The following is a 12,074-nucleotide window of genomic DNA, read 5'->3' on the forward strand; positions in this document are numbered from 1 at the left end:
CCACCTAGTGGGGATAGACGTGACAGAAGGTAAATAAAGATTCTAAATTATGAATATGTTGTTGAGGCAGGTTTAATGGGGTCCCAGTGGTCTGAGGAGTGAGAATGAAGATGAAGCCTATCGGATGTTTTATGGCTCTTTATCTCATAATTTCAGGGGCTGTTCATTTCAGTGTTAAAAGAGGAAAATAGAACATTTACCAGCTTGTGTGATGAGTCTTTTATTTGCAAAGTAATGAAACAAGTTCTGGTTTTATTTCTGTGTTTGTTGCAGTTTTATCTTCTTTGTGGCTGATGAGTACAAAACGACTACTTCTACAAATCACTGGCTTGCAGCAGTTAAATGAATCAATAAAAAGTACTAACTTATCTTGATTTACACAGGTTTGTCCTGATCGGGTTCTTCACTTTATCTTCATTTTAAATCAAGAGTTTCTTTTCTGATTGCTGTGCACGAGGAGAAATGAAAGTGAAGTGTACGGATGGGGAGACTTGAGATGAGTGGGGGGAACGACTGACAGCGAGAGAGAGAGGAGAACGTCGTGTTCCATCTTCATGTTCTCTGACCGGGGGCCAAGATTTTAAGAGGTTGTCAGCAACGACCTGATTGGCTGATTGAGCTCATTTGATTGACGTTAACACCCGACAGCCGGCTGATTGGACGAGGCAGGGAGAGTGGTAGATAACTGTGAGTGAGCGGGATGTAGAGAAAGTTTCACTGACTGAAACTCCACAAAGATTCATGACGTAGCTCTTCTTCTCTATCGTCTCCATCTTCTGGATCAGGACCGTGTTTTATCTCAGCACGAGATATTACATCCATCCATCCATGATATTGTGTCTTTATCTGTAGTGAGAACGTTTTCACTAATCTTACAGAAACATGGATATTAGGCGACAAAGTTAAATTAAGGACATGAGAGCCCCACGAGGCGGCACTTCCCTCCACGGCCACTTGGTGCCGCTCTCTCAACATGCTTCCTGTTTCCCAGTGCATATATGATAACACACTTAATGGATAAAAATATTAGAAAGTCATTCATCATAAAGGACAGTGATAAGTCAGTAGCGCAGAGTAAAGCCTCATTCCTCTTATTAAATCTGCAGCTCGATCAGAGCGGAGGAGGGGGGGGGGAGCAATAAGGGAGTCGTCAGGAAAGTTTTAACAGGATTAACTTCTGCAAAAAGAAACTGTGAGTCACTAATATTTAACATATTCCGTCCTGGCACAGAGGAGAATTAAATGAATGAGTTTTTGCCCACATTGCACAACTGCATAGACACTCATCTCCAATTCATGAGGCAGCTTAAACACATTAACGTGGAAATGCAATTTCACTTTGACTAGAAGCAAACACCCACACAACAACAACAATGTGAGGAAACACAGGTTTGAGATGCTTTAATGAAACTCGCTGCTGTCAGAGTGGACACCAGAAAAATGAAACCCTGAGAACCTCCACTTTCCCTTTCTTTCAATATCCCCTACTTCTTCTCTACGCTCCGTCAAGTAGAGGCCAGAAACATCCCCGACCTCATCATCATCATCGTTAGAGCGGCGCACGGACTGAAGGCTTATCCTGCGTCCTGGAAAGGAAATCCGTGCACCACCGTTTTTTCACCTCCTCATCAATCAGGCCTCCTGAATCAGCGCCAGAAGCAGCAGCTCGGGGCAGTGGATGAAAAACTGACGTGAGGAGGGAGGAGAGAGAGAAACTCCAGAGAGATGAAGAGGCCCCCGTGGTCTCAGTGGACGTTTCAGACATGGGATGCTGCAGTTGGTGGCTGTGGATGAGGAACACTGGGAGGAACATCCTCTCCAAAGAAGAGAAGAAGGTGAGGAACCATCACAAACCAGACGTTCACGGTCTGTCTCCTCCAACTGCAAGCTACTTCCCAACAAGAGAGTGGCAGCAAACCTCCTCCAGTTTTAATGGGATTTACTGGTGAACGAGCGACCACACGTTTTGATGTCTACAAACACACGTCAGTGCAAATCTGAAAACTAAAGTACGGTAAATCAAATGATATTTCCGCTTAGAAATCATAGCCCGGATGAATTTATGTGATGATATATGTTCTCAGGCAGAACAGTAGGACGAGGAGGGAGTGACACTCAGTGGAGAAGGCACCTCCAGCAAACGGCCCTTAAATTCAATCAGGCTGCACCAAGTGGGACACACTCAGATATCAGATCAGATTTTCATCAAGATCCCTGAGAAATCAAATCATGGATCCGCCCCCTTTGTCAAGATCCATGTCAGGATTTAACAAGTTCTTTCTTTGTCCCGTGTCCCATCATCTTTCTAGCAAGTTTCCTGGAAGAATCCTGCTGACCAACCAACCAATCAACAACCTGAGAGGGATGAAGACACAACCTCCTCGTGGCCATGGCACCAGAACAGCCTGTGGCTCAGTGGAGCTCAGATACTTTGCAGAATTTATCTTTTTCCCAACAAACAGGTTTAATAAAAACACATTCACAACCAGATATAAACAGGTATAGCAACTAAAATGGGAATTTAATCAAACAATTTTAAACCTGTAGACATATTTTAATACCGGTTGTTGTGATACGTGTTTGTTGGACACACCACACAAAGGAAATAAAAACACCAAATTGGATCAAATTGCAGAAAAAGCCATGAATCAGATTAAATGTTGAAAGCTCTGGAAGTTGTGCAGTTTAATGTACAGTTGCATTCCAGTTTTAAAGTTCATACACGGCATCGTTTCCTGTAATTAGAAACAGCAAAGCTAATTATTTTTCTGCATCATGAAAATGAATTATTAAATTCACACATATCTCTCACTGGCTTTTGCAAAACTTGTGGTTTTCAGTTAGTAGAATTAAGAATAGTTGTGTTACCGTAAATAATGTTTACAGTTAGTTTGCAGATTATACATGAAACTGCCTCGGGTTAAAATAAGCTTCAGATAATTACACACATCAGACTGATAATGACTTGTTGTCTATCTTCAGGTTGCGCCTCCGGAGGGGGTGAGGTCTCTCTGAACGGCTCTGAACAGCTGGAGCAGCGCCTCCGTCCAGGCCTCCCTCTGCTGCGGGCTGCTGGATCCAGCCAGCGTCTGGGCGGCGAACACCAGGGTCAGCACCGTCCTCTCGAACTCCTGAACGCTCAGACGCCGCCGGCGCCCGGCGAGCTCGGCCGTCAGACGCCGGATGTCGGAGAGCCTCTTGGGCAGGACGTCCTCGCAGATGACGTCCAGCTTCTCCACGCTCCTCAGGGACGCCAGCTCCACATCTGGGATCAGCATGGTGTTGTCTTCGCCTTCTATCTGCATTCCAGCGAGCAGGATCTGGGGAGAAACCACACATTTACATTCACAAACACACAACGACTTTCCACAGACACTGACACCAAAGAACTGCGTCATCTGCTCGACACCAGGATATTAATACAGGCTTCACTGTCAGGAAGACGGCGTCAACACATATTTCACTTTGCTGCTAATGATTAGCACGAGTCTGCAGTGTTTTTATTCTTCTCTCTGTCCAACAGGAGCTGGATGTTGAGAGAACGATGGTCGAGCTTAACAGGAGACCAGGAAGGTTTTTAGTTTCTTGTGCTTTTTGAGAATGAAAAATGTCGAAGTCAAACTAAACGAGAGAATAATTTTTAAATTAGTTTCCAGAAATTTGTTGAAATGTTGAATTTTCGTCAATTTATCTACACAAAGCACATTGGTTAAGACAATCATATCTTCAAATGGAATTATATATATGATTTTATGCAGCTTTTCCCCCCCAAATGTTAATTTTTGTTTAACATTTTGACTTTATTCTACTTTTTAAACTTTGTAGGTATTTAGCTTTACTTTGTAGTACTTTATTCTCGATATATGCAAAAATATTCTGCATTTGGACTTTATTTTTGACAGTTCGACTTGTTTTGACATTTTAACCTATTTAAAATTTTGACTTAATTCTCAATATGCTAAATGAAAAACTCCTGATCCTTCTTCTTGACATTGCGCCCTTTTTTGACATTTCCGACTTAAAGCAAAATGGAAATAGAAAAATAAAATCTCTCCTCTAGCTCTTTGCATTGTGCCTTGTCCCCAGTCCTCTTCTGAAGAGTGTGGACCACACATGTGTGACTTGGAAACGTCGCTACACATTCAAACGAGCTTCCTGTGCACTGAGTCACTTCATTTCCCTGAAGCCACGGGATCTGAACCGACCTCAAAGAGCAGGTTGACGTCCTCCACCGAGTTCTGGAACGTGGGGTTGATCAGCGAGTAGGCCTCGCGCTTTATTCTGTACGCGGCCGGAAACAGAGCTGGAACACAGGGGAGGGAGGGAAATCAGATTAGAGCCACCGCTGCATGCGTGTGTGTGGGGGGGGGCACAGGTCAAGTCAACACAGATTCATTACTGCTCAAATGTTATGCAGCTGAGCAGAGGGTAACTGGTCTGTGACCCGAGCCCGGCGGCAGATGCTCCCATATTTATAAGCGGCGGCTCCAGAGGGACCTGTCACAGGTCAGGCAGGTGTATTTGACATCCTCACATTTTAAAAGTGTGAGTCCAGATATGTGTTACAGCCCCGAGGCCCCGAGATCTGAGGTTCCACATCGAGCTGGACTCGTTTTATCATGTGGTCAAATCCCGATTCTCCAGAGAGAACTCCTAATTCCTTGTAGGTTCATCACTATGATATAATCGTCACATTTTCTATTTGAGCAAGTGTAGTTTCAAACAAAATAACCCTAAATAAAGAATGTTATGGTCTAACTTTGCAATAAACACATTTATATTTTTAACTGTGTTATGTTCCAACACTTCTTTTGCAGGACTCTGCAGCACTTGAAGGATTTTTTATACCATTCACCTTCAAATGAATATTTAATGAAAGAAATAAGTTTTGGAGGAAAAACCTAAAAACTTTAACTTATCTTTTGGTTCGGTTGCTTGAAATGCAAAAGCATGATAAAAGGCTAAATTCTCAGAATTCTTAATGAAATCAGACGAACTGGGTTCAAGGAGATGTTTATGAACGAGCCTGGATCTAACCAGACCGGTTACTGGGAGCAGATATTTCCACTTGCACTGGAAACTCTAAACAAGGCTGAAATAAAAACAAGGAATATTGGTCACATTTCCAATTTTATACAGTTTCTAAATGTGTCTCAGTTTTCTTCCCAGACTCTTTAAACAAGTGGATATTGTGAGACTTTTAGACTCCGAGTTCAATTTGTTGATTTAAAGAGAGAGAGGGGAAAATTGAATGTGATTAGAGCAGAGAGAGAGGATTCTAATAATGGAAGTTAGAACTTCCCTCTGAGCTTCTCCAGAGATCTCGCTCCCCATTTTAGCTGCTTCACTTTTTTCCTGTTGCCATCCAGCACTCGGCTTGCACACACACACAGACACACACACACAGACACACACACACACACACAGTTCTTAATGAGGTGTAGAGTATAAACACAGGGCCTGATCTGAGTTCCTCGGGCCCTACAGCGTCGCCCTCTGCGAGCTGCTTTGCCAGTTCTTCAGTAACGATCAGCCCGGCTGCCTGAAGCCTCGCAGCCCAGATACATTCTGCTCTTTATGGCGTTTGTGAGTCGAGCCAACGCCACATGCAACTGGCTGATCTCCCCGTGTACCTGCCTCCCGCCCCGGGCCGACTGCCAGTCTCCGCTCTGGCTTCGCTCTCACGGCCCAGACGCTGCTCGGGACATAAAGACAATCTGTGGCTCGGAGCTCTGGTGCTAGAATATTACAGCCGGGGACGATTGGGTGCATATGTGTCGCCCTCGTGAAAACTTCACCTCTACCACCGTCCCTGCCCGAGCAGGGCCGCAGCCAGGACTTCTGGGAAACAGGACAGGAGGGCAGGAGTCCAAAGGCCCCCCTTCCTCCCCCCGTGCAAACCCACCCCTTTTAAATCATACTGAACATTTCATTTTTGTTTCAATATAAATTGGTTCTAACTCCTCCTAAACACCAGGAGAGTACAGTACAGTGCACCACAACTTGTTAGTGAGAATATACGCCCCCTAGTTGAGAGAACGACTCCCGAGTGGATCGCCCGTGCACTCACATTAGATACTGAGCAGAGGAGACTCCACATTATCAGCAGTTTTTTTTTTTTTACTCAATGTAAACAGAACCCCACCCGGGGGAGTGTGCGCTTGTTAGAACGAGGAGGTGAAGAATGGAGGCGCAGCGGGGAGACGACAGCTCGGAGGCCGTGAACCCAGTGGTGATTTACAATTAAAATGAATAATCTGTGATTTACATAAACTTTTCTACGACTTCTCGTTTTTTTGTCCTTTAATGTGGATCAAAGTGTCTGTTTCATGTTTCTGAAAGCAGCTACAGAAGTTTGGAAGGTCGAGGATAAAATAAAAAACACCGGTTTGGAAACGAATCAGTCAAGTCTTTCTTAAAGGCAGGTAGCAGGAGACTTTAAATGGCTTAGGGGCAAACTGGTTGAGCTGAAAGCAAAGAGACGCTGAGGCTGAGCTGCACCGCAGACGATCTGGCAGGAGAGCGAAGGAAAGGGGAAGCTATAAATAGCGAGGAGCTGACGGAGGCATCGGGAGCAGGTGCACAGGTAGGCGTGGAGGTCAGGTGAGGAAGAAGAAGCCGAGGACAGCGAGGAGAAAAATTCATCAGCCTCTGGAAGGACATGAAAATTAGTGGGTGGGTCTGAAATCCCACAAACCCACTGGTTCCCTCCGTGATGAGCAGTAAGTAGAGACTTGAACCGGTGAATCATTGTCATCTCGTGTCACCGCTGACAGGTGCAAAGTCTTTACTGAATCTGTAAAACCTACCACTTTACATCTTGAGTGCATAATAGGGCATAAAAGCATAGGTGGTAGTTTTGTGTGAGTTTCACCTTCAGAAGTCAGAGACTCAGATCCACGGCTCGCTCTCTCTCGTTCTCTGAGCTCAGGCAAACTTGTTGTAAAGCTAATGTGAAGATGGACGACACATCTGCACAGAAGTGAAACTAAATTAAACTGTCAATCGTGACGTTTCTACTATTCAAAAATCAAAAACAAACCCTATAAAAGAGAAGGAAAAACATATTTGACGTCCATGCATGTCCCATCTGCTAACATGGAGGCAGCGGAGTTAATGAGTTAATGAGTTATAATCCAGCCGGCCACCAGGGGGCAATCCAACTAATTAGGCTAAATTTTGTGGGACAGGGATGAAACGTTGTCCAATGAGCTTCTGAAGAAACAGGAAGCTCCTCTCCACCTCGTCCTGTTGCTTCTCTCACCAGTGACATCATCGATAAATGCCAGTGAACCACTTCCTCTGGCGGCTCCACCGTTACACAACCAGCTCCATGTTTTGATCCGTCTCCACCTTCATGTCTTCTTCTTGCATGTTTACGTGAGCTGCAGCCTTGTGGTGAATCCACTGAGGTGAATCCAGGGAACATGTGTGTCTACGTCCTGGAATCAAACCTCGACTTGCTGTGGAGTCATAAAAGGGTTTTTTCTTCTTCCCGACATCCATTCATCCACAAGCTCTGTTCTCCTCAGTCGACCTGCTCGTTCCACGTCTTCCCGTAAACACCTGCTTTGTAAAATTCTTTGCCAAGCAGATCGTGTTTTCACTCCAGTACTTTGGTTTGTTGGGTTGACGGCAGGATTATGTGAGAAAAAAACACTAAAGGCAAATTAAAACTGCTTTTACCGAGATACGTCCATCTCCCTACAACTATTGGCTGCACTGCCCCCCCCCCCCCCGACATGCACGCCCCCCTACATGTGAGCTCGTTCATTGACACAACAACACATCTGCTCGAGACACTTTTAGCAGCCAAGTGTCCAATTACCCACAAACATTGTGTTAATTGATGTTTTTTGTCTATTTTTACATCAGTTGAAGATTTAACGTAGACGTCCTTCCTCACAACATGTCAGCTTCCCCCAGCTGTTCGCTCGGAGCCCGCTCTTCCATCTTGCCCCCCCCCCCCCCCCCCCCCTCCGCCAATCCTCCAAAACAATCAGCGCCGGCTTCCCCCAGTGTCATTATGCACAGGCAGGGAACATGTAATCTCCCGCTAACGGCTTGCGAGGAGATGAGGGAACAACAGAGATTCATTAATTAGGAGGGGTAACTCCTGGCTGGAGGGATGTCTTCATGAGAGAGATACAGAGAGAGAGAGGGATTGTGTGAAGGAGAGGGGGGGGGGGGGGGGGTGGAGCAAACAAACAAACAACAAAATGGAAGTTTAAAAAGCCCCGGTGGCTCCATCTTCTGCTAAGTATTTCAAAATGATCGTTACAATCCAAACAAAGAGTGTTATTATAGAGAGCCAGACAGAAAATCCACTATTTACAATGTAAACACAGACTTCAGCATCGATCCTCCCTCTGTGAGCCCGATCTGCGAGAGGCTGAACTGAGAGAAAACATATTTAACATTCTCTGGGCTGAGGTCTGACTCTGTGGATTCTGAAAAACTGGAGACACGGGATCATTGAGCGCAAAGTCAACTTCACCACCGATCTGAGACGCTTGGAAGGAGCTTTATGAAACGTTTCTGACAGGGTTTTACTATAGAAATGTTTGAAATTATATATATGATGTGTGCAGGTATGAATTGCCCATGTGATGCTTTTCATAGTTAGAGTCCATCTCCCCAAACAAACAAACAGCAGCTTCTCCTAGTGGTGCATTTAGCAGCTGAGGAGGTATTGCCCTCAGGAGCTGGTGGAGACCAAAGCAGAGACATTAGGGACATGAACACTCGACTTAAATCCATCAGGTGTCCAGAAACAAGACTCCATTAAGATGCTAGTGTTGCTTTGTGGTTGGATTTAAGGTAAAACTATACAAGTGTTGTATTTACACTGCTCCAAAGTGAAGCAAGGAAACAACAAAATACAAAAACAAAGATCCTGACTCTTAGAAAACATCTTTGTTGTCAAACTATAGGTCAAACAAGTATTTTTAATTGACTAATGACATAAAAATACACTGAATAACAGTCTGTTACTCTGTCAGTGGCCCTGCTGCTGTAGCATCGTGTGTCTTTTCCAAAGAATTGAAGCTATGTGAGTGTTGAGAAAGGAATTTCCTCAGTGAGTGGATCCAGTAACATCAGGCCAGTCACTCTTCACTGGAAAATGGTCTGTTGACGTCCGTCATGTGGCGACGCCTCTGATGTCTCTGAGAGAAACTCGTTCTTTCAGAGAAGCAACGACGTGCGACAAAAACAAACCATCACACCTGCTTTATCTTCCATTTTCTAACAAGTCTACAAGTCTTTTAAAAAGAGGATCTAAACACGTTGTGATATTTTCAGGATGTTGACGGACTCGGCCTGTGAAGGTAAACAGAGACTCCATGTGGAGCAGACGAGGGCGCCTACCTCTCCGGTGGTGCTGAGTGGCTGCCAGGTAGACGGACAGGTAAACAACGGCGAGCGGCGCCCACCACGGCGTCATGTTGACGGTCCTCACGTCGGGGGTCAAAGGTCAGCACAGGCTCTCCCCCCCCCCCCCCGTCAGCCTCCGACTCCCTCAAGGGAAACAGTCACAGGCCTGAGAAGAGAGCATCGCCGAGGTGGACGGCCCGACTGCTGCGTTTCCACATCTCACACCATCCTTCATTCACCGTGTTCATTTTGACTGTTCCCTCCTCCCTCCATCCCCTCCCTATTTTTATTATTATTCTCTCTCTCTCTCTCTCTCTATGTGAGTGTGTGTGTGTGTGTGTTCTCCTCACAGGCCAAAGCAGTCTGGGCTCTCATCTGGAAATCATCAGGATTTGGGAAGTGTCTGCCCTCTTGGCTGCACTTTCCTCACGGCTACCGGCTTTGTTCAGTTTACCGAGTGACTCCCGATATGACCGACTGGATAACCAGGCTCCTGACCAACTGGGCGGCTGATGGAGCAGAACGGGGTCTGAAGAGCCAGAACCCAACCAGCGCTGGAAGGTCTCCTCTGGCTGGTCTCCTCTGGCTGGATTACGGTTTAAAGATTATCTAACAATTCAGTTAGAGGCAGAAGTGAAACTGAGTGGCCTGAATGTTGCTGATTAAAATCGATTTGATCAGTTTCCACAAAATCGGGGGTGGAAAAAAAGCATTTCAGTGCATTGGACACTAGGGGGCGGAGTCTGTAACTGTAATGAAAAGAGGAGTCAATACCGGATCCACCCATTTATACGGTTATGCTCCGAAATGTAATTTTGGGTCAAATTCTCAGAGTTGATTTCCTACTATTAAATACTTATTCTACATTTCAGAGGATAGACGGAAACTATTTAACTTGTGGCCATAGCAGGGATTACATTAATCCTTGACCCGCAGTTAATGTTTTCTTTTTAAAAAACACAATCGCCAGTAAACCTTTTATAATCATTTTAGCTCTGTTTTATTTAACAAACATTTACTCGGTGGAAATGTGGACATAATATCATTTCTGTGGCTTTGCAGAATCGTCCAATATCAACCCTCTGTCTGGAGTTCAGACTTTTTCGGCTGCAGGTCACCGGGCTCGTGACCTCAGTGTTTGGACAAATCGTGGCTCCAGCCCCAGATTTTTGTTTGGCTAATAAATTCACCATCTGCCTTTATTTTGTCCTTTTACAGAGAACTGGCAAATCTGAATTTAGAGAAATACCTGAAGCTGCGGCCAAACCCAGAAAAATAAGTCGGGTTTTTCCTCCACTTTAATCTCTAAAGGTGGAAATCACATCCTCCTCCTTCTAACTCCGAACTATTTCTTCATTTTGACTTTGTCTTTGCAGTTGTGCTCTGAAATTCCAGGTTAATAAACGAAGCATAAACAAAGCCCTGACTTCAGAGGCTGGTTTGATTGCAGGTGGCGGAAACCCAGACGCAGGCGAACACCTTCAAGTCGACGAGTCACACTCAAGAGCATCTCGATCCAAGGCTGTCAAGACTCTCTCCCTCATCTTTAAAGAACTCTCCTCCGCCGCCTCCTCCTCTTCAGCTCTTTGTTGCCACAGAAAATGGGCAGTAAACACACACAGTCCCTGATCCGCTGCCAGAGCATTAAAAAAAGAGTGCGTAGGTGCACTGGGCTTCGCTGTCTTGGCTCGGCCCCTCGAGTCGCACCTGCTAAAATGAATCACAGTTAATATTCCTGTGATGAAACCTGTGTAGAATAACATAAAAAAATAAGAAAGGCCTCTCGGTAGATTAGAGAGGAACAGTTCATTATTTTGAATATATGCGAATCCAACGTGTCCTATCGACGTTGGATTAAACGCTGACGTCGTCCATTTGCTTAAAACGGAAAAGCCTCAGAAGTCGAGTCAGCAGAATGAATTCCCCGGTGACCGAAGCTTCGGGACTTCAAGTCACAAGAAACAAAACCATAAACGGCGGCAGATGAGCGGCGCTCCCCGTTTCATTTCAGGGGCGATAAAAATATAGAGCGCCCACGTGGGAGTCGTAACTCTGTTCATCTGGACGCTCCTCGAGTTGATGTCTTCGTGTGATGTTAAAGAAACGATGTCACCGGGGCTGCGTCGGGTTTTTAACGATTCAACGTTGAAATGGGACGAGCAGGGGGGGGGGGGGGGGAGTTTACGACAAAACACGACATAAAAAGATCTTCTTGATAATCTAGTTCTACGTTGAAACGGTTTGATTAATCTACACAGCTCGGGCACGGCTCTCATCTCCTTTTAACTGCCGCCATGTGTTGGATTTGATGTGTGCCGGTGGCAGATGGGCACCACAAGGCGTGTGTCCTTGTTTTTCTGTCGCATGCTGAAGATAAAACACACGTTTGCATGGATGAGGAAGCTGCGGGCGTCTCGGTGGACGAGCGGTAACTTCTGCCGGCGTGTGATTCACATGAGTAACACATAAGGCGAGGGCAGATGGCGTCTTGAAGGGGAAGAGATCCAGCGACTGTAACTCTGGAGGAAAATGGTCCCACAGTGAGTGAGTGAGGTCAAACACACAAAACACCAGATATCTACTGGTTTGTTCTGTTGCTGCAATGCTTTATACTGAAAGGAATCTACTGCTTTTATTTTGAAAAGTTATGAATGTGGGTCTGACTGTAAAAAGCTTCAGTGCAGATAAACCAGGTAGGA

General features: G+C 45.3%; 1 protein-coding gene across 1 annotated transcript; it reads right to left on the reverse strand.

The window, feature by feature from the left end:
- Positions 1–2,502: 2,502 nt before the first annotated feature.
- LOC128428815 (protein FAM180A) lies at positions 2,503–9,486 on the reverse strand. Its single transcript, XM_053415068.1, has 3 exons — positions 9,370–9,486; positions 4,206–4,303; positions 2,503–3,320 (listed from the first exon to the last, which is right to left on the reverse strand). Exons 1-3 carry the CDS (start codon positions 9,443–9,445, stop codon positions 2,979–2,981), a joined length of 516 nt encoding a protein of 171 aa, XP_053271043.1. The 5' UTR covers positions 9,446–9,486; the 3' UTR covers positions 2,503–2,978.
- Positions 9,487–12,074: the final 2,588 nt, after the last annotated feature.

Source organism: Pleuronectes platessa, chromosome 22 (assembly GCF_947347685.1).
Source record: "Pleuronectes platessa chromosome 22, fPlePla1.1, whole genome shotgun sequence".
NCBI classification, from domain to species: Eukaryota; Metazoa; Chordata; class Actinopteri; order Pleuronectiformes; family Pleuronectidae; genus Pleuronectes; species Pleuronectes platessa.

Coding starts and splice junctions, on each gene's coding strand:
- LOC128428815 (XM_053415068.1), bottom strand. CDS start 9,445: ATGACGCCGTGGTGGGCGCCGCTCGCCGTTGTTTACCTGTCCGTCTAC. Junction 4,304..9,369: donor CACTCAGCACCACCGGAGAG/GTAGGCGCCCTC, acceptor CCTGTGTTCCAG/CTCTGTTTCCGGCCGCGTAC. Junction 3,321..4,205: donor ACGTCAACCTGCTCTTTGAG/GTCGGTTCAGAT, acceptor GTTTCTCCCCAG/ATCCTGCTCGCTGGAATGCA.